Raw genomic sequence first — 20,573 nt, 5'->3', positions numbered from 1 at the left:
CATTTTCGGCTAGATTTTCTTCTAGGTTCAGAGGAGTTGGTGGTGTCATTTGTTCTTTGTTTCGTAATGTTGAGCTTTCTTTTGTATTAACTTCTGAGAACATGTAATATATTAGCACACTGAGGCGTGTAAAATAACGTTTATCTGATGTCATTGGGTCAACTGCAAGTACAGATGGTCGGTCACATGTAGTAATTACTAACAGCGCCACCCTCAGGCACTCCAGGTAAATGCATGTACATGCATGACCGTTTCTGGAAGCAAACAAAAAGGGGAGGGACCTTAATGAATTTGTCTAATAAACTCTCGTTTTCTTTGCAAAATGCAACTGTTCTGCTATTGATTACACCCCTGCTTCCGGTCGCCACCACTTTGACATGTTATTTTGTTTACTGGCTCACACAGTAACTTCGTTTTTTTGTGTATATGTGTGTATATACACAGATTTGTGGCTTTGATCTGCCGATAGGGAGATCCACGGAGAGAGAAGAGATCTCCCTATCGGCAGATCAAAGCCACAAATCTGTTGGGTCTCAACGGAAAGTGGAACAAACAAAAGAGGAAAAGTCTGTGGAGCTTGCCTCCTCACCTGGCTTTTCACTTCTCCCCAGGTTTGCAATCACAGGGACCTAAATCTGTTCACAGGGACCTAAATCTGCCAATAAAGGTGAGTCTCTGCAATGTGCTAGAAATAAGAAGCCCCTTGGATGTATCCTTATTGGCAGATTTAGGTCCCTGTGATTGCAAAGAGCAAGGTACCAGAACAGTACAAGCTGAAGCTAGACCAATTTATTTCGCTAGCTAGCGATAGGAGACGGAGGGCAGCTGTCTAAACTTGTTTTGCTAATAACACCGTTGAGATAGCGAGCGTGAGCCTTTAGCTAGATTCAACGTTAGCGTTTAGCTTAGTTTTCTATCTAGATTTGTATGGTAAAGAATGTCACCTTGTGTTTTTAGGCAAGATCCGACCAAATCAGAGGAAATAACTACATTAGCTAGGTTCCTGATTTTAAACATCTGATTAGACGTTATGTTAGTTAACTAACTTAGTTATCAATGTTGTGTTCATAGCTTTGAGAGTTAAGCCAAAATGTAAACAAAATAATGTTATTAGCTACATTGCCCTTAAATGTTCAAAAGCTCACAGTCATCAATCATGAGCAAAACCTTGTGTAGCTAAAGGTTCTGGCTCCGTTTGTGTTAAACAGCATGATCTTGTCTGTCTGTAAAACTCATTTTGTGTTTCCAGGATGCTTTTCCACTTCTGCCCCCAGTGTGGCACCAAACTACAACCTGGCTTCCGGTTCTGCCCCTCCTGTGGGGACAAGCTGCAGTGTGTTGTGGACCCCTCTGGACCTGTGGAGGTTGCTTCCTCTGGAGTCTCTCAGCTTCATGTCACTGATGGTGTAATTATGACTGCTAATGCAAGCAGTCCTACTCCAAGCACAGCACAGCTGACTGGCTGGGACACAGAAGGTAATGGGCAGGGAGGGCGGTTCTCTTCCTGGAGATTAAAATATGGACTTGTCACATCTCTCGTTTGTTTACAGGCCTCGTCTGTGCCACCCCCAGCCCTGTGTCGACCCGTCCCCCACTCCATAGGACCTGTAACTCTGTCCCCGTGGCCTGGAGCGAGGAAGCTCCTAGTAGTATAACCAGTCCCCCTGTCACCGCCTCCCCAAAACATACTGCAGGTAAGGGGACAGGGGCAGTGTGATTATCATCAGTGGTAATGATCGTAGCCATTGACGGGCGTTGGAAATGTAATTGTCACATTGATGCTTTTTCCTCCCTATCGGCAGATCAAAGCCACAAATCTGTTTTGTCTCCACGGAAACGACGTGCTCTCACCCCAAAAGAGGAACAGTCTGTGGAGCTTGCCTCCTCACCTTGCTTTTCACCTCTCCCCGGGTCCCCCTCCACAGGTAAGTCTAAACTACAGCCACTTACAACTAACAAAACACATTACTCCCAACAGCCTGGCATCATGGTTTGTGTCCTTCTCCCTCGTACAGTTGAAGTCGGAAGTTTACATACACTTAGGTTGGAGTCATTAAAACTAGTTTTTCAACCACTCCACAAATGTCTTGTTAACAAACTATAGTTTTGGTAAGTCGGTTAGGACATCTACTTTGTGCATGACACAAGTAATTTTTCCAACAATTGTTTACAGACAGATTATTTCACTTATAATTCACTGTATCACAATTCCAGTGGGTCGTAAGTTTACATACACTAAGTTGACTGTGCCTTTAAGCAGCTTGGAAAATTCCAGAAAATGTCATGGCTTTAGAAGCTTCTGATAGACATCATTTGAGTCAATTGGAGGTGTGCCTGTGGATGTATTTCAAGTGCCTCTTTGCTTGGGAAAATCTAAAGAAATCAGCCAAGACATCAGAAAATAAATTGTAGACCTCCTCTGGTTCATCCTTGGGAGCATTTTCCAAATGCCTGAAGGTACCACGTTCACCTGTACAAAAAAATAGTACGCAAGTATAATCACCATGGGACCACGCAGCCGTCATACCGCTCAGGAAGGAGATGCGTTCCATCTCCTAGAGATGAACGTACTTTGGTGTGAGAAGTGAAAATCAATCCCAGAACAACAGCAAAGGACCTTGTGAAGATGCTGGAGGAAACAGGTACAAAAGTATCTATATCTAAAGTAAAACGAGCCCTATATCAACATAACCTGAAAGGCCGCTCAGCAAGGAAAAAGTCACTGCTCCAAAGCCGCCATAAAAAAGCCAGACTATGTTTTGCAACTGCACATGGGGACAAAGATCGTACTTTTTGGAGAAATGTCCTCTGGTTTGACTAAACAAAAATAGAACTGTTTGGCCATAATGACCATTATGTTTGGAGGGAAAAGGGGGAGGCTTGCAAGCTGAAGAACACCATCCCAACCGTGAAGCACGGGGGGGCAGCATCATGTTGTGGGGGTGCTTTGCTGTGGAAGGGACTGGTATACATCACAAAATAGATGGCATCTTTAGGTAGGAAAATTGAGGATATATTGAAGCAACATCTCAAGACGTCAGTCAGGAAGTTAAAGCTTGGTCGCAAATGGGTCTTCCAAATGGGCAATGACCCCAAGAATACTTCCGAAGTTGTGGCAAAATGGCTTAAGGACGACAACAGTCAAGGTATTGGAGTGGTCATCACAAAGCCCTGACCTCAATCCCATAGAACATTTGTGCGCAGAACTGAAAAAGCATGTGCGAGCAAGGAGACCTACAAACCTGACTCGGTTACATCAGCTCTGTCAGTTGGAATGGGCCAAAATTCACCCAATTTATTGTGGGAAGCTTGTGGAAGGCTACCTGAAACGTTTGACCCAAGTTAAACAATTTAAAGGCAACTTTACCAAAAACTAATTGAGTGTATGTAAACTTCTGACCCACTGGGAATGTGATGCAAGAAATAAAAGCTGAAATAAGTAATTATCTCGACTATTATTCTGACATTTCACATTCTTAAAATAAAGTGGTGATCCTAACTGACCTGAGTTTAAATGTAATTGGTTGGCTAAGGTGTATGTAAACTTCCAACTTCAACTGTATGTGTGCTTGTATATATGCATGTTCCTGTGTGTCTGTAGTCAAGGGGAAGGCAAAGAAGGCCAAGCGGGTATGTGCTGTGGAGCCACTGCAGGAAGGGGAAGAGCTTTGTGACACAACTGGCAGGAAATGGAGGCTGTTGAAACTGTTGAGTCAGAGCGATGCAGAGATGTTCTATGGAGGTGAGGTCACACTGCACTCTTCTTCAAGGTGTACTGCTCTTGTTCCATGCTAGCACTAACACGTATTGATGATTAGTTGACTATTCACTGATTCGGGTGTGTTAGTACTGGGCTGGAACAAAAATCTGCAACACCCTGTGCGACCCCCTAGGACCAGGATTGAAGAATACTTTCACACAGGATGGTGTCTAACATGGGCTAGGGTGATTTAATCAGACAATTATTATTTTTTCTTGTCTTCAATCTCTCCCCAGTCCAGCAGAATGGGCAAGGTGCCAATTCCAGTGACTACAAGCACATCCTCAAACTAGTGAGTGTAACTGCACAGACTGTTCTCTAATATAGAATGATTATGTTGGCTACAGTGTTGCTTTGCGTGTTATGTGGTGAATAGTGATGTATGTTGTTCTCAGGGGGCTAAGGACGGGAAGATGTTTAATGAGCAGAACTTCCTGCAGAGAGCTGCCAAGCCCTCATCTGGTGAGTGTCAAGATCTGCCTTTGGTTATCTGGCCAGCCCTCAGCTTGACTACAGCTCTAAAACGGACCCCTGACTGGACTACCCGTCCTCTTACCTTAGCTATCTACACATTTAAGTAGGTCTGGCTGTACAGTTACACATTTGACAGAAGCTCTAAAGAGTACAAGGCCAAGATTGTTACAAAATCCTTTCATAAGCAGGTCACAGAGAGGGCTTGCAGATCACTGATGTTTACCCCATAGGCATTGGTGGGAAAAAGTACCCAATTTGTCATACTTGAGTAAAAGTTGAAATACCTTAATTGAAAATGGCTCAAGTGAAGGTCACCCAGGAGAAGTCTAAAAGTATTTGGTTTTAAGTATACTTAAGTATCAAAAGTAAATGTATTTGCTAAAATATACTTAACTGTCAAAAGTTAAAGTATGAACCATTTCTAATTCCTTTCATTAAGCAAACCAGATGGGATCATTTATTATTTACGGATAGCCAGGGGCACGCTCCAACACTCAGACATCATTTACAAACGAAGCATGTGTTTAGTGAGTCCGCCAGGTCAGAAGTAGAAGTAGGGATGACCAGGGATGTTCTGTTAAGTGTGTGAATTAGACAATTTTCCTGTCCTGCTAAGCATTCAAAATGTAATGAGTACTTTTGGGTGTCAAAGAAAATGTATGGAGTAAAATGTATATAGTTTTCTTTAGGAATGTAGTGAAGTAAAAGTAGTCAAATATAAATAGTAAAGTACAGATACCCCAAAAAACTACTTAAGTAGTACTTTAAAATATTTTTTACTTAAGTACTTCATACTGTTGGGCTCTACTTGGCTGGAACATCCTTATATTAATGCAAAGCTGCAAACTGGCGTATGAATGGGCAACTCAGATGGGTACCCATAGGTGGACGTGTAAGTTGTGTAAACTGAGGTATAGAGTAGGAGGAACTGTTTGGTTTGTGTATGACTGACGAGACTACTGGTGGTGGAAGCACATTGTAGAGGCTCTGTTAGTTACTAATGAGCCTTTCTAACTGCTTTGATGCTGTCTCCCCCTAGTGGACAAGTGGATAAAGCATGCCAAGATGGACTTCCTTGGGATTCCTTCCTGTGTAGGATTTGGTCTCCATGCAGACTCATACAGGTGTGTGTACATTGAGATGTGTGTTTGCTGCCTGCTTGTACATATGGGGGAATTTGTGTGTTTTTATGTGTGTTTTGAATGTGTAATCAGACTGTTCTCTCTGCTACCGCACAGCAAGCGGTACCGGAGCCGAGGTCCAAAAGGCTTCTTAACAGCTTCTACCCCCAAGCCATAAGACTCCTGAACAGCTAATCAAAGGGCTATCCAGACCCCTCTTTTACACTGCTGCTATTCTCTGTTTATAATCTATGCATAGTCACTTTAACTCTACCTACATGTTCATATTACCTCGACTAACCGGTGCTCCCACACATTGACTCTGTGCCTGTACACACTGTATATAGACTCGCTTGTTATTTTACTGCTGCTGTTGAATTATTTGTTACTTTTATTTTCTACATCTATTTTTTTACTTACCATTTTATTTGTGTTTTTTCTTAACTTAAAGCATTGTTGGTTAAGGGCTGTTGTATTCGGCGCATGTGACATAAGATTTGATTTTTGTTTCAGGTTTTTGATTTTCTCCAGCATGGGCCAAACTCTTCAGTCTTTCATGGATGAGGGGGAGGGGCTCCTGTCTGAGAAAGCGGTCCTTCAACTGGCCTGCAGAGTAGTGAGTGCTCTCTCAGGCTCATATTGAGGCCCTGATAGGACTTCAAAATAGGATTCCCTATCTGATGTGCTTCCTGTTTGACTCTGCCTTTCTTCCTCCTCTCCCAGTTGGATGTGTTGGAGTTCATCCATGAAAATGAGTATGTTCACGCAGACATCCATGCTGAAAACATCTACATCAGCCCGGCACAACAAACACAGGTTAGAGTGTGTTTGTATAGTTGTTTGTTTGTGTACTTTTGTGTAGCTGCCAGACCCTTCTACTATGCTCTTACTCCTGTATGCATGTGTGTAGGTTAATCTTGCAGGGTACTGCCATGCTTTCCGGTACTCTCCTGGTGGCCGGCATGTGGAGTACCGTGAAGGTAGCCGAACACCAAATGAAGGAGCCATAGATTTTATAAGCCTGGAATCTCACAAGGGAGCAGGTGAGTCATCCTACGGCCTGTCAATCATAGCAAGTCCTTCAGATACTGTGGAGGATGTACAAGTTGCCTCTAACCAACCATAAGTACTTGTGTGTGATCGTACTTCTAGGTCCGTCTCGGCGTAGTGACCTGCAGGCTTTGGGCTACTGCATGCTGCGCTGGTACACAGGGGCACTGCCCTGGACCTCCCTCACACACACTCCAGCCCGCGTTGCCACAGAGAAGGAGAGGTGAGAGCCAGGTCCTCACTATGGCAACAAGGCCATTATGATAATGTTATTCTGTATTTATAAAATGGTAAAGCCTTGAGTGGCCAAACCTGACCATTCACTAATGATCCAGGTACATGGAGGATGTTCCAGGTCTCCTGACTCACTGCTTCGGACAGAAGAAAGTCTCCAGTAAAGTCCAGTTTTCTAGTGATTAGTTTTTGTATGCAGCATAATATGTTTTGTGTGTGCGTGGGATATAATGCATCCGTGTGTACTATGTATCAGGTGCGCTGCAGGTGTACCTGTCTCAGGTGATGGCTCTGCAGTACTCTGACCAGCCGGACTACAGGGCTCTGAGGGCAGGCCTTAGTGCAGCTCTGCAGAAGCTGGGAGGGTCACTGGAGCAACCCCTTGACCTTCAGGTCAGAACACCCACACCCCCACAACCTCCACACTATCCCCAAGCTCCATTGAGAAAACAGTCAGATGACCACAGAAACCTGGAACCCCCCCAGCAGGTTTGACCAGAAACCTGTCCCTTCCAACTGGTTAGACCACTCATCCCTACAATGCTACCTGTTCAGGTTCATCTCCTGAACTAATTTACACCTCTACACCAGTCTGAATGTTTTTATCTTTATCTCTCTTCAGATGAAAGCGATCTGAGGAAGAAGATACTTCGGGATGATAATTCACTAATGGGATTTTTAGCCAGCTGTTTTTAAAATGCTGACTTCATGACTATGTGGTGTGGGTCCTGCTGTGGTTTTATTATGTTGGACTGCACTCAAGGAGGAGCGTGTGAAGGTGCGTTTCATTAAGTTCACTGGAGGTGCAGTGCACAGAAACTCCTGGTTATGCCAGGTTAGTGAGCACTGCTGTACTGTGTTATTGTCAGCAGTAGTTGGCGCTGTGGCAGTGAGTGGGTAGTTAATGTTTAACCTATGAAATAATACAGTTTATAACAAAGAACCTTTGTTCAGGGTGGTAATGATTGTAAGTACAAAAATGTACACTGTTCCAGTTAGGTGTTGTAGATGTTCATGATATGCATTTTACTTTTGTATTTTTTTCATATCAGGATAATACTTTGTTATTAAAGAGCTTTTATTAATTCAGCTGTTTATCTGTATGTGCTAATTTCTTTGGGGTTTCTGGTGTCGATTGTGAAACTCTCCTCTTGTGTACCCCTGAGTGCTCAGGGTCAGTACACTGATCTGGAAGAGTAGGTATCATGGCCCAATTCCAAACCAGTTCGCTGCTCATATCCCTAGATTCTTGTTGAGCCCCTTCTCAGATCTTTCAGGACTTGATGTTTGTGATGTGAGCAACATGGTGGAAGACTGTGTATGGAGGCTAGATTGAGCTATACAACACAGACTAGTCAACATGCTCTTGTCACCTCTAGACTTGTGCGTCTCTTATGACCCCTCTGTTTAAGAGGGTCCCTCCCTGAGGGAACAGTTTCTAAGTCAGGACACTTACACGGTGGGGACTCCCTGTGAGGCTGCTGGCTATGAAAGAAAGTTAGGCAACAGATTCATTATAAGAGGGAGAGAACCTTTAAGTCCCATGAAAGGGGGGAGCAGAGAAATCCTGTTGATTTTCAAAGTTCTGTGGTTATCTTACTCCTTTTGTAGCCCTCTGCATATATTCCACCCTCCTCCCATAACATTTCTTCTGAGAAAATAAACATTTAGGGATGACATCTAAAATGTTAGGTGTTCCATAAAGATGTTAGGCTACCTCTTCAGTCTCTATGCTGATATAGGTTAATTGTGTACATGCCTTTTTATTTTCCTGCATAAGAAAACTCCTGATTATACCTCTACTGCCATTCATTCCAATTAGACTGGTTTGGATTTCTCCCTGACCAATATAGCTGCCATGTTCACACCTTTCTGGAACTTTGAGGGTTTATGACATAGCCCTTCTAGTCATTTAATAGGATCTCTGTGTGAACCACCATGTTGGTGTAAGAAAAAAATATGTGAAACGGTTCTATATTTAGCACCAGAGACCACATACTGTTGTCATGGAAACATCACAAACTTCGGCGTCCTAGTTTATGCTGTGGAAGAGTATATTAATCAGACCTTTTGAATAATTCAGTATAGGAAGAACTATACCCACGCCCAGAGAGGCTGACTTCTCCACCCCTCCCTGCACAAAACGCTTACATAACCCAGGTGTTCGGCTGCACTTGAGAAGTAACAGAGGTAGTGCCTTAATGCACAGACACACATTAAGGCTATAGCATATTCACACATGGCCCATACAACCTTGTATTAAACATTGTGTTTCTGTGTGTGAGAGAGAAGGAAATAAATATGTGCCAGAAGCTGTTTCTATTGGCCCCTAGTGCAGATGGGTATGTGCGACGCTTGATGGCTCCAGAACACTGCAAGCAAATCCTGAAACGTCGTCGATGTTTATGGAGAACTTATTTTCAGCTCCCCTTCCTATTCCCGAGATATAACGGGAAATGTATAGTCACAAACCGACGCGCTTTTTCCGTTTACCCCGAACGCCACACCCCTTACTAGGGGAGGGGTTTAAGCCCCGAGGCGTCTCCAGGAGAAGAGGGGGAGGGGGAGGAGGAGATGGGAGAGAGTGACAGTGACAAAGTGAAAAAATGGTTGGGAGTCCGAGTAAGGATAGCAGGACAGCGCCCATGCTGAAATAGGATAGGCCTACCTTTTTACTACCTTTGTATTCTCACATCGAAACATCGGACTCTCGTGCTCCGGTCGGAATAGCGGCGATTGAAACATCGGGTCCTATGGACATGTACGTAACAACAGCAATTTGTAAGAATCATTTCCCTTTAATTTTCTAATGGGGTGGGGGTTGCATCTATAGCGTAATTTACAGTTTACAGTGTTATTTTCGGCTTTCTCACACTCTTCCGTTATGTGGCAAAGTGACAGTGTGAGCCAGTAGATGTTCTGGTAGGCTACTAAACGTTTTTAACTAGGCTTGGTTTTGTTCAAATTGAAAGAGTCATGTCATTTTCAAAAAAAATCGTGACCGATAATACATCCTACTTTTTTTGGTGACACAGAGGAGAAAACAACCACAAACACTGGCTCAAGAGTCAGTTTACTGGGTGGCAAACTTTGAGGCCATGTTCCAACTCAGTGGAGCATCCTAAACGCTGCGTAAATGCGCTGTTTTGGAGTTGTTCGCCATTGCCTATGTCGTCCATGTATGTCTGTGTTTTTGACGATAATCCCGTAATCTCTAATCCAAAGTACTCCAAATGCTTTTTTTCACACCGCTGGGTGTCTGTCAATCTGTCTATGGGTTTCTCTACATCTCTCCACATGGTCCTTCCTTTATAATCTGTGTTAGTTTATTCATGCAGGGGACCAGTCCCCATCACCCCTACCCAGAATGTAACTTTGCCACCATTGTCAAAACCGACAGCATGGCCCTGCTTGTGCAGTGCAGAATGGATTTGACAGAGCTCCACATACACAACAGTGCAAGGCCACTGTCTCACAGTGATGACCTCATGGTATCAGTGAATTGATCTCTTCACTGACTACATTATTACTATAATCTGTAATTCAAACCCTTTTTAGGGAGATCGTTCACAAGAAGGCTAACCGTGTCTTGTAAATATTACAAAGTTACAGTGGAGTACGACTTGCAGTAGGTTATAGCAGGATGGTCAAGAAATATTGGATGGTTTGCATAAGGTCCATAGAGTATGGCTTCGTGTGTTTGTGTGTAAGAGTGTGACTTGCTGCTCATGCGCTGGCCTGCTGAGTGTGTGTGGGAACAGCTCTATGGAAACGCAGCCTCGTGGGGTCATTTTTACAATCTGTCCTTTGTGTGCCAGTCGCCTCTGTAGAGGATTAATAATAGCTAATGATCCAATCAGCTGCTCACTAACACTGGTGAAGAAAGGGGTACACACACAGAAAAACATAAACATCACAAATATAGATCTACTGCAGTCTACACCTGGATCAAGAGGTGGCACTGGCAGGGATTGATTTTCGGGATTTGTGTGTTTGGAGGAAAATGTCTGGGATGAGAGGTGAATGTGTGTTTTGTGTATGTGTCTATGTTAGTGAATGTGTTGGCTGGTAAAAAAAAAAAAAAATCCATAAAATGTAGTAGACTGCCTTCATTTATCAGATTTGTTACCCAAACCACACCTCTATCCAAAACTAAACCTGACCTTGACTAACCCAAGCTAATCCTCTCAGCGTCCGGCTTGGATTAAGGATTAAACTGGACGCTTGGAATTCAGCATGGTCTAAGGATTTCACAATCTTAGACCAGAAATCACTTGGACAGTTCCATGGTGATGGTTGAGGTTGGATGTGTACATTATATTAAATAGGCATCAAATTAAGATAATTTTAGTTTATCTGTTCATCTGTCCTTCTCTCCGTCTCTCTCTCCTGCCACTTACTCTCTCACAGAAACACCCGACCATAAAGATGCAGGGTGGAGTAAGGGTAACTAACACTGTTTGGGATAGTAATTGGTAATAAGTGGTTTGAGTGTTCTGTGTAAAAGGTGGGCTACTGCTGAGTCGTCATGTCAGTTTCATCTACAGGCGTGTGGAGTTTAAGCCTCGCCTCAGCTCATTTACTGAACCTTTGTATTAATTTAGGTTTGGCCTTCGCTTGTAAGATCAAGTTTAGCCTTTAATCCTTTTGTGTTACTGTCTTATCATAGCTAAGACACTTACCCTGTGGGGTGGCTGTAATGCTTATTACACTCTGTTCTTATCATAGCTAAGACACTTACCCTGTGGGGTGGCTGTAATGCTTATTACACTCTGTTCTTGGAGAGGCTCTGTTCATGGTGACTGTACATGTGGCTGGTGTCTTGCTTGTTTAGACTGTTATTGGATTCTCTTTTCCAGAGTACTTCAACCAGAACATTTTGTAGTGTGTGTGCTTGTGTAATGCGTATGACACAGTGGACACACATGCAATCTAACAAATTACTTTAATATATGAGCAGGAGGAAGAGTGGCAGTTTTACACTCTTTCACACACTCCTACTCGTATGTGTACACTTGCACACACAGATGGTTTTATATTCCTGGCCCAAGCTCCTCTGTAGAATTTCCTGTGTAGAGTCAGCCATCAGACTTCCTGTATTCAGGATTGGATGCAGAGGGGGTGGGGGACCGGGGTAATGGGGAACAGGAAAGGAGAGCGAGGAAGTGTTTGCTGGAGTCAGTGTTGGTTGTTGAGCTATGTACAATGCAGCCACATAATATTGGACACGACACAGCAGATGAGCTCTGAGGGAAGGAGGGGAAGTAAGTGGGTGGGAGCTAGGCTATGGTCTGTTAAATGGCTCTCCTTCCCCATACGCATTTTGTCTTCTACAATATCACTTTCTCATCAACGGTCATGAGAACTTGTTCTCAACTAGCTTACCTGGTTAAATAAAGGTGAAATTAAAAAATGAAGGAAAGGATGCTTTTAAAATAAGCTATGGGATGGAGTATGGTAGAGAGTAAGGGGAGAAAGAGAGCGTGTGTGTGCAACCTGTAATGTCTTCCCTCCTGTTCCTTTACATACAGGACGTGTCCTAGGATCTGTGGAAGCCTCCCCACCGTGCTACGTCGTCCCAGCATGCAGTAGGGGCAGTTCACCTTAACTCCACAGGTAAGACACACATGCACACACACAGACACTCTCCACACCTGAATGCTGTAACACACTGACTGCTGGCATACAGACAAAAGCAAGTCTATTCTGCAGTGTCTGTGAACTGTGACTTTATCTTCCTCATTGAGCCAAATCTACTCATTGTGTCTGTGTGTCTGGCTGCCTGTGTGTGTACTAGTCACTTATCCTCTTCACCCCCTGTGGAGTACGAAGCCACGACGAGCAAAAACCCTTGCGCGTGTGTGTGTGTGTTGTCTCTCTCTCTCTTAATCTTCAGTACTCCACTATGTCTATTACAAAGTATCTTTCTCTCTCTGTGTTAAGTTCAGGGCATCGCCATCTAAAGAACCAGGATGTTTACAGGTTCTACCAAGAACCCAACCCCTAAAATACCTCAGCCTGAGCGGCTGGACGAGGTGTACTCTGCACTGAGGAGAGGCCTACAGTGAGCACACACACACACACACACACACACACACGACTGGCCTGGCTGTTGTAACAGACAGGTCGAGAGCGAGACAGGAAATGGTTCAAAGTGAAACAGGAAATGACATCACAATGCTGTGTTCTCAGGTCATTCCTGCAGGTCCACCAGCTGGAGCTGGACAGCCTGGGGCAGCAGATCAGAGAGAGCAAGAGAAATGGCCGTCTGGTGAGAACACACACCACCAATCACACCAGTACTACTAACCCATCATCATCACACTAGCCAATGCCACTCGCAACTTCTGACTTAGGGGACGTTTAATTTCTTAGGACAGTCTGTTAGAGTAATACTGTGTGCAAGGTGATGTTAACTGTTATATGCCTCCCTTCCTCTCTGTAGGGGTCTCTGTATGAGTTGGATAAGGTGGGTTTCAATCACACCAGGGAAGATTACTGTATTAATTCACAACTCTATTAATAAACTAATGAATATGTACATTTTGGGGTGATTTAATTACTGAATAACTTGTCTTTGATCTTTGTGCTTTATCAGCAAGTGAAGGCCATAGAGAGATTTATGCGTCGCTTAGAGTTCCACCTCAGCAAGGTATGACTTTGAGTGTGTTTGTGCATCTGCAGTGCAGTAAGATACCTGTTAGCCATACATTTGTCATAGTGTTGTCATAATGTTGTAACTACAGAGTAGACTCTGTTTTTTTTATAGGGTAACCATCTCTAATACTTTTTGGTAGCAGATTAAGGAGCTTTTCAGGTCTGCATCACCATAGTGTTTCTGCACAGCTGTAATGTTGCTGTAACGTTCCAGGTAGAGGAGCTGTACGATGCTTACTGTATGCAGCGGCGGCTGAGGGATGGGGCCAGCAAGATGGTGGCAGCCTTTAACTCTGCCACAGGGAGCAAGGAGGCACGGGAGAGCCTGAATGAGGCCAACAGGGGCTACAGGGAGTACACTGAGGTAAGGGGCAGGGGCTTATGGGTACACTGGCGAGATGTGTTAGAGAACAAGGCTATTCGCTCTTTCAATAGCGCCTTTTAACGTTTAAAACAGCCGTTTACAGAATGGAAAGTAAGGTAAAGTAAGCCTTGAAATAAGTCATTTATCAGAAATAAGAGTTTGACTGCAATGTCATGTTGCTCTGACTACAAACATCAGAATATTATTGATATGAATGACTCATTCTCTCGTGTCTCGCTGCAGCACATGTGTTCCCTGGAGAGTGAACTGGAGAACCAGATGGGAGAGTTTCATATCAAGATGAAAGGTGAGTAATTTTCTCACCCTCCACTTACCCCCTCTTCTCCCACCAATTTGTTCTGGTCCTCAAGCCCAACTGTTCTTACCACCTCCTCGCTCTCTTTCTCTCTCTCATTCTAGTGTTCTCCCTGTGAGCATATGTTATGTGCTGTAACTGTATGTCTCCTGTATTGCAGGTCTGGTTGGCTATGCACGGTTGTGTGCAGGAGACCAATATGAGGTGAGAATAACTAATGGACACACACTGACACATACACACATGCAGTATGCGCACACACATGAGGCACTGATGGTACCCTTGACCCCCAGGTCCTGATGCGTTACGGCCGTCAGCGCTGGCGGATGAAAGGTCGTGTGGAGGTCAGCAGTAAACAAGTGTGGGACAGTGAGGACAATGTCTTCCTGCCTCTCATCACAGAGCTCCTGTCAATCAAGGTGAGAAAGCCCTTTGGATGGAGCATGATAGTGTTTATGATCAAATCAGTATTTACTGTAATTAACTCTGGATGAATGTGTTTGTGTTTATAATAACATATTGATATTATAAACATGTTTATAATAACTGTTATTACTGTATTGCCATGTTATTATCACATTATTGTACACAAACAGCAAAAATACCCAGAACTTAACAATAGTCCTAAAAAACATCACTTACCGCCACCATTCAACTGACTGTGGTTTATTGTCCGTTATGGTTGCCAAGGTGACTGAGCTGAAGAGCTTGGCCAATCACGTGGTGGTTGGCAGTGTGTCTTGTGAGACACTTGACCTGTTCTGTCCGCTGCCTCAGACGGTTGCCGTGGATATCAACGACTTGGGGACAGTAAAACTGAACCTAGAGGTCAACTGGAGGTCAGTCTCACCTCAATCATCCCTGTTTACCACTTCCCCCTGTCTCACCTTCCTCCACCTCAACCCCTGTTCCACCTTCATCTATCTCCCCATTCTATTGGTGATAGCCAAACCAGGCCATTTGTGAAGGGAAAGAGTGCTGTTTGTGTTAAGACTGACTCATACGTTTGTCAGTAGTAATAAACACACGATACAGCTTTCTATAAAATACATCTCTAATGTAATTATATTGCCCTCTCTCGCTCTCTCACACACTATCCTTCTCTCTCTCTCAGTCCGTTTGATAAAGATGACCAGACCTCATCCTCCAGTACGGTTTCCAAGCGCTTTTTGTCCAATCAGAGCCCTCCAGACACCCCTTCCATGCGCGAGCAGGTGTTTTATGTGAGTCATACCTTGGCCTCCCTGCCTCTCTCCCCAGCTTTAACCTATGCTTAAGTCAGCAGTTCATAATTGTCTGGAAAACCTAAATATTGTATTGTTTTATTGATGTAATTATAACCATTGATTACTGCTCGCTATTATTAGTTTGTTCTGTTTCAGCTGCCCCCTGGCTGCTGTGTTTGTAGAGGTAGCAGTGGTGTGTGTGTGTGATTGTAGTAGAGGTGTGTGAATCAGTGCGCTGTGTAGGAGAGGAGTGTGTGAGTGTACAAGATCGGGTTGTGGACCGTGTGAGTGTATTGGTGAGCTATGTAAATGTAGGAGAGAAGTGTGTGAGGATAGCAGTGAGTTGTGTGAAGAGTGGAGATCTGGTTGTGGAGTGAATGAGGGTACCAGTGATATGTGTGAGAACAGAAATGAGTATGAATGTAGCTGTGGTTCTCTTAGCTGTTTAATAGTGGTTGAGTAGTAGTCCAATTTCTCCCTCTTCCTCGCCGCGCTGAAGAGCATTTCTCCTCGGAGCAGGGCCAGACTGGGCCAACGCTGGTCAACGTTGGAGGTGTTCCGTGACACCTTGGCAGACAGGCTCTCTCCACCCAGCCGCGTCCACTCACAGTTGGTGTGTGGCTGCATACAGTTGAAGAAGTGTGGTTGTCTGTAGTTGAAATATGGTGGTCTGGTTAGTGTGTGGTGGTTTGTAGTCAAGTCATGATTTTCAGTGTTCTGTACTTGGTAAATGTGAACTAGCCAGTGAGTGAGCGTTGGTCCATGTAGTCTGATCATTGCAATTTTCTGAAATGCAGTGCCATCTACGGAATTTGATTATTTTATCCTTCAGATATATTGAAAATCATGTTTGTATTTAAAGTGTATATTCAGTGTGCAGTTCTGGTATAATTGTTATGTCATTTAATGGTGTTTTTGCCAAGATAAGTGTGTGACAGCAACACTGGGTCATCAAAATAGGAATTTAAATTCTCCTTTCCAGATGGAAATAAATATATTTTTGTTGTCCATATTTTGTCAGATGGACTTGGCTGTTATTAATATCTTTCTCTCTTCCTCTGCCTCCACCCCTTTCATCTTTCATTTATCATCCTCTGTAGTCTCTATTGAGGAGACCAGGGGAGCTGGAGAATGGTACAGTCTGGTCAAACTCCTCTGAATCATCAGACGACTCTTCCAGCCCAGCCATGGGACACACACACAGGATGATGGCCACTCACAGCCTGCAGACCACACCCACTATCCAGATCTCCTTCAACCCCCGCCAATCAAGCGTCTCTACCCCATCCCTCTCTTCCAATCATGAGGAAGGGGAGCCAGGCACCACCAAGGGATTTGGCGAAACAGACTCTGTGAAGTGTACACTGCTGAATGGCCATTTGAAGTGTTCTCGATCTCTCAGCCATATCAGTGAGAGAGCCATAGACTGTGCTTCGACTAACAGGTTGTCTGACCAATCAGTTGAATCCTCTGAAACGCCAGAATCCCTACCCCGCTTAGACCTTGAAGGCTCCTATGTGGCTTCTCACTGCTCTAACCAGGACATGCATGAAGCCTTGGACTTGCCTGAATCTGGGGGCCCAGAGTCATGCGTTTCAACCCCAGTGGATCAGGGTGATGCTCCTCCGGCCTCAACACTGCAGGTTGAGAAGCCTAGGGCTGGAGTAGAGCCTCTTCCCACAGACCGTGTACTGGGAGAGGGACTGAGGGAGGAAAAGTCCTCCACGGAACACAATCACAGACTCCAATCTACCCAGCCACAAGAGCTAACGCTACCAGAAGAGACAGTGACTGTGAGTGTATGTGACAGGTGTGTGGGTAGACATGTAATTGTGTGATGTGTGTACTAAGTCTCTTTCCTCCATAGGGTCGATCTCACAGTAGGTCCTCCAGCTTCACTCAGGAAGTTGAGACTGCCCTGGAGAGCTTTGATTTTCTCAACTGCTCTGACCTTGATGATGATGAAGAAGAGGAGAAAGAACAAGAAGAAGATGAACAGGAGAGGGATGAGAAGGAGAAGGAAGACAAGACAAGGGACTCTGCTGATAGGTCAGCATTCTCTTCTCTTATGTATCAGGCTCTAACTGAACTCATCCTGCCATCTAGTGTTTGGAAAGCGGAATGGTACGTGAATTTAATTGAGTCTTGATGGTGGATTTAGTTTGTATAATACTGGGTGAAGTTGCATAGTGCTGTTTTCTAATGCTGTACTCCCACACTTCTTTGAATGTGCCCAAATCCTTCATATCCATTTCATATGACAGAACTGTTTGCTCAATATTTTGTATTACACAGAGTGAGTCTGTGTGTGAGTGTGTATGTCAGATTGTGGTCTGTAATATTCTCCTTTTTGCTGTCCTCAGTAGTGATGAGTGTGAGGACGATGTTATAGAAATCATTGTCGAGGCCCCTGAAGGCTTCCGGAATGAGGACTGTCCTCCTGTAGATGCAGACTGCAGCTCTGAGGTAATGATAATGATCATGAGTGTATGCATGTATAAATAGTGCCTTAGATTTCAGTGTTCTAAACTGTAGACAAGTTTGCATGTAAAATTTACGTAGGAGGAGAGTAGCGAGCAGCTGCAGGCCTCCAGTGAGACAAGGGATGAGCAGGAGGAAGAAAAGGAGAAAGTGGAAGACAAGAAGGAGGAGGAGCAGATTACAGAGAAGGACATCCCTGCCAGGCAGGAGCATGGTGAGAGGGGAGGGTCAAAACAGGGGAAACTGCTAACTTGAGAGTGATTTGAAGTGGGAGTGGTGTTGATCGAGATGTGTGATTTGTATATACAGTGCATTCTGAAAGTATTCAGACCCTTTCACTTTTTCCACATGTTACGTTAGTCTTATTCTATTTGTTGGGGGGTACACATTTATTACAAATAAACAACTTAAATATTATATTTACATAAGTATTCAGACCCTTTACTCAGTACTTTGTTGAAGGACCTTTGGCAGCGATTACAGCCTTGAGTCTTCTTGGGTATGACGCTACAAGTTAAATAGAGGTTGCCTGGTTAAATGAAAATAAAACAAGCTTGGCACACCTGTATTTGAGGAGTTTCTTCCATTCTCTCTACAGATCCTCTCAAGCTCTGTCAGGTTCGATGGGGAGCGTCGCTGTACAGCTATTTTCAGTTCTCTCCAGAGATGTTCAATCTGGTTCAAGTCCAGGCTCTGGCTGGGCCACTCAGATACTTGTTACGAAGCCACTATTGCGTTGTCTTGGCTGTGTGCATAGGGTCATTGTCCTGTTGGAAGATGAACCTTCGCCCCAGTCTGAGGTCCTGAGCACTCTGGAGCAGGTTTTCATCAAGGATCTCTCTCTGTACTTTGCTCTGTTCATCTTTCCCTTGATCTTGACTAGTCTCCCATTTGCTGCCGCTGAAAAACATCCCCACAGCATGCTGCCACCACCATGCTTCACCGTAGTGCCAGGTTTCCTCCAGACTTGACGCTTGGCATTCAGGCCGAAGAGTCTAATCTTGGTTTCATCAGACCATAGAATCTTATTTCTCATGGTCAGTGTCCTTTAGGTGCCTTTTGGCAAACTCCAAGCGGGTTGTCATGTGCCTTTTACTGTAGAGTGGCTTCTGTCTGGCCACTCTACCATAAGGCCTGATTGGTGGAGTGCTGCAGAGATGGTTGTCCTTCTGGAACTTTCTCCCATCTCCACAGAGGTACTCTGGAGCTCTGTCAAAGTAACCATCGGGTCCTTGGTCATCTCCCTGACCAAGGCCATTCCCCCGATTGCTCAGTTTGGCCAGGTCTAGAAAGAGTCTTGGTGGTTCCAAACTTTTTCCATTTAAGAATGATGGAGGCCACTGTGTTCTTGGGGACCTTCAATGCTGCGGACAATTCCTTCGACCTCTTGGCTTGGGTTTTGCTGTAACATGCACTGTCAACTGTGGGACCTTATATAGACAGGTGTGTGCCTTTCCAAATCATGTCCAATCAATTGAATTTACCACAGGGGGATTCCAAGTTGTAAAAACATAAAGGATGATCAGTGGAAACATGATGCACCTGAGCTTAATTTTGAGTCTTGTAGCAAAGGGTCTGAATACTTATTAAAAATTAAAAATAAACAGAATGAACTTATTTACATAAATTAGCAAAAAATTCTAAACCTGTTTTTGCTTTGTCATTATGGGGTATGGTGTAGATTGAGGGGAAAAAATCTTGAATACATTTTAGAATATGACTAATGTAACAAAATGTGGAAAAAGTCAAGGTGTTTGAAAACTTTCTGAATGCACTGTATTGATTGTGGAGTTGTCATTGGTGAAGAATAAGTTGTATTTATGCTTCATGCAGGTGATGAGGCATCCTGTGATGAGGAACCCCGCTCCATCCCCAGCATAATGGCCACCACTGTCCTTTAACATAATGGAGATGCCACTTCCTCAGACCATTATCGGATGCCATCCTAATCCCACCACTTTCCTAAGAGATCCTTACCATTTCACCACTAACAGATCAAAGAGCTCCGCTCCCCTTCTAGATCAGACAAGCGATTTCTGCCATGTGGGTGGAGATTGCGCAAATGAACAGAAATGTATTTGCTTCCGTCTCTCCACTCGTGATTGAAAACATTTATGACTATTGTTGTCCACTCATCCAAAGAACATAAATGTACGCACACAGTCACCTTACAGTGAAGGTAGACATCTTTAGTCTAATGGAGCCTCTTCAATCAGAAAGTGCCTCAAGTTACAGAAAGGGGGATTGTCAGTTAACAAATACATGAAGAAAATGTACTTTTATTACGAACCAGAGAAGAATATGAGTATAGAGTTTTGATACATTGTTTATTTTTAGGATGACTTACAGATTGTGCACAATAAAATATACAATTATTTACTGTTTCATATAAATAAATAATGTTGAGCAAATATGTTGCCTGCTCTCAATTTTTAAAAACTTTATTATAAAAAAATATTTTGGTAAATCTACTACATTGGATGGTATTTATGAGACTACTTTCAGACTACTTTATGAGACTACTTTCTCATTGTTTAATAACAATTAAACAAAACCCCTCAAATGTTCTGGGCTGGCATCCACTACCCAAAAGCAGCACTTTTGTGTCCATGACTTCCAGACTTCAACATCTTTCTAAGCTGTACTGCCCTCTCCTGGGTCATGATGGAGAGGAGGCCATACAATTTTACACAATATTATTTTCACCTTTAATTAAATGATTGATCATTGGAAGGAGGTATATAGGATATACACTGACTGCTTTACTTGGACTAAAATAGATATCGGTACAAATGTTTGGTGCCGGTACTGTATATTTTTAGGTGCAGGAGCTCCCCAATACTTTTGAGAATATTTTATAAGAGGATTAGGAGCTCAAGCAGTAGAACGT

The 20,573-nt window shown here is 43.7% G+C and overlaps 2 protein-coding genes across 25 annotated transcripts; both read left to right on the top strand.

Annotated features, from left to right (window-relative positions):
* Positions 1-476: 476 nt before the first annotated feature.
* On the top strand, positions 477-7,728 carry LOC139384701 (serine/threonine-protein kinase VRK3-like). Of its 2 annotated transcripts, none has more exons than XM_071129531.1 (15): positions 477-611; positions 1,250-1,476; positions 1,551-1,694; positions 1,803-1,925; positions 3,602-3,742; positions 3,997-4,052; positions 4,156-4,222; positions 5,274-5,358; positions 5,869-5,971; positions 6,079-6,171; positions 6,266-6,398; positions 6,508-6,628; positions 6,741-6,799; positions 6,896-7,128; positions 7,262-7,487. In XM_071129531.1, the coding sequence occupies exons 2-15, from the start codon at positions 1,251-1,253 to the stop codon at positions 7,274-7,276; spliced, it is 1,599 nt and encodes a 532-aa protein (XP_070985632.1). In that variant the 5' UTR covers positions 477-611; position 1,250; the 3' UTR covers positions 7,277-7,487. The 2 variants fall into 2 exon arrangements, with proteins under 2 accessions (XP_070985632.1, XP_070985633.1); XM_071129532.1 differs by having other exon boundaries at positions 600-667; positions 6,896-7,032; positions 7,262-7,728.
* Positions 7,729-9,005: 1,277 nt separating this feature from the next.
* LOC139384941 (rho family-interacting cell polarization regulator 1-like) lies at positions 9,006-20,154 on the top strand. Of its 23 annotated transcripts, none has more exons than XM_071129857.1 (18): positions 9,211-9,400; positions 12,171-12,255; positions 12,583-12,703; positions 12,832-12,910; positions 13,085-13,108; positions 13,238-13,291; positions 13,511-13,660; positions 13,904-13,967; positions 14,137-14,180; positions 14,270-14,395; positions 14,667-14,815; positions 15,091-15,199; positions 15,702-15,815; positions 16,303-16,995; positions 17,070-17,326; positions 17,566-17,668; positions 17,765-17,897; positions 19,517-20,094. In XM_071129857.1, exons 3-18 carry the CDS (start codon positions 12,612-12,614, stop codon positions 19,582-19,584), a joined length of 2,259 nt encoding a protein of 752 aa, XP_070985958.1. In that variant the 5' UTR covers positions 9,211-9,400; positions 12,171-12,255; positions 12,583-12,611; the 3' UTR covers positions 19,585-20,094. The 23 variants fall into 23 exon arrangements, with proteins under 23 accessions (XP_070985977.1, XP_070985980.1, XP_070985975.1 ...); XM_071129858.1 differs by having other exon boundaries at positions 9,212-9,420; positions 12,588-12,703; XM_071129861.1 differs by having other exon boundaries at positions 9,212-9,420; positions 17,070-17,251; positions 17,569-17,668.
* Positions 20,155-20,573: the final 419 nt, after the last annotated feature.

Source organism: Oncorhynchus clarkii, chromosome 26, assembly GCF_045791955.1.
Source record: "Oncorhynchus clarkii lewisi isolate Uvic-CL-2024 chromosome 26, UVic_Ocla_1.0, whole genome shotgun sequence".
Lineage (NCBI taxonomy): Eukaryota > Metazoa > Chordata > Actinopteri > Salmoniformes > Salmonidae > Oncorhynchus > Oncorhynchus clarkii.
This window is presented reverse-complemented; position numbering and strand designations above follow the sequence as displayed.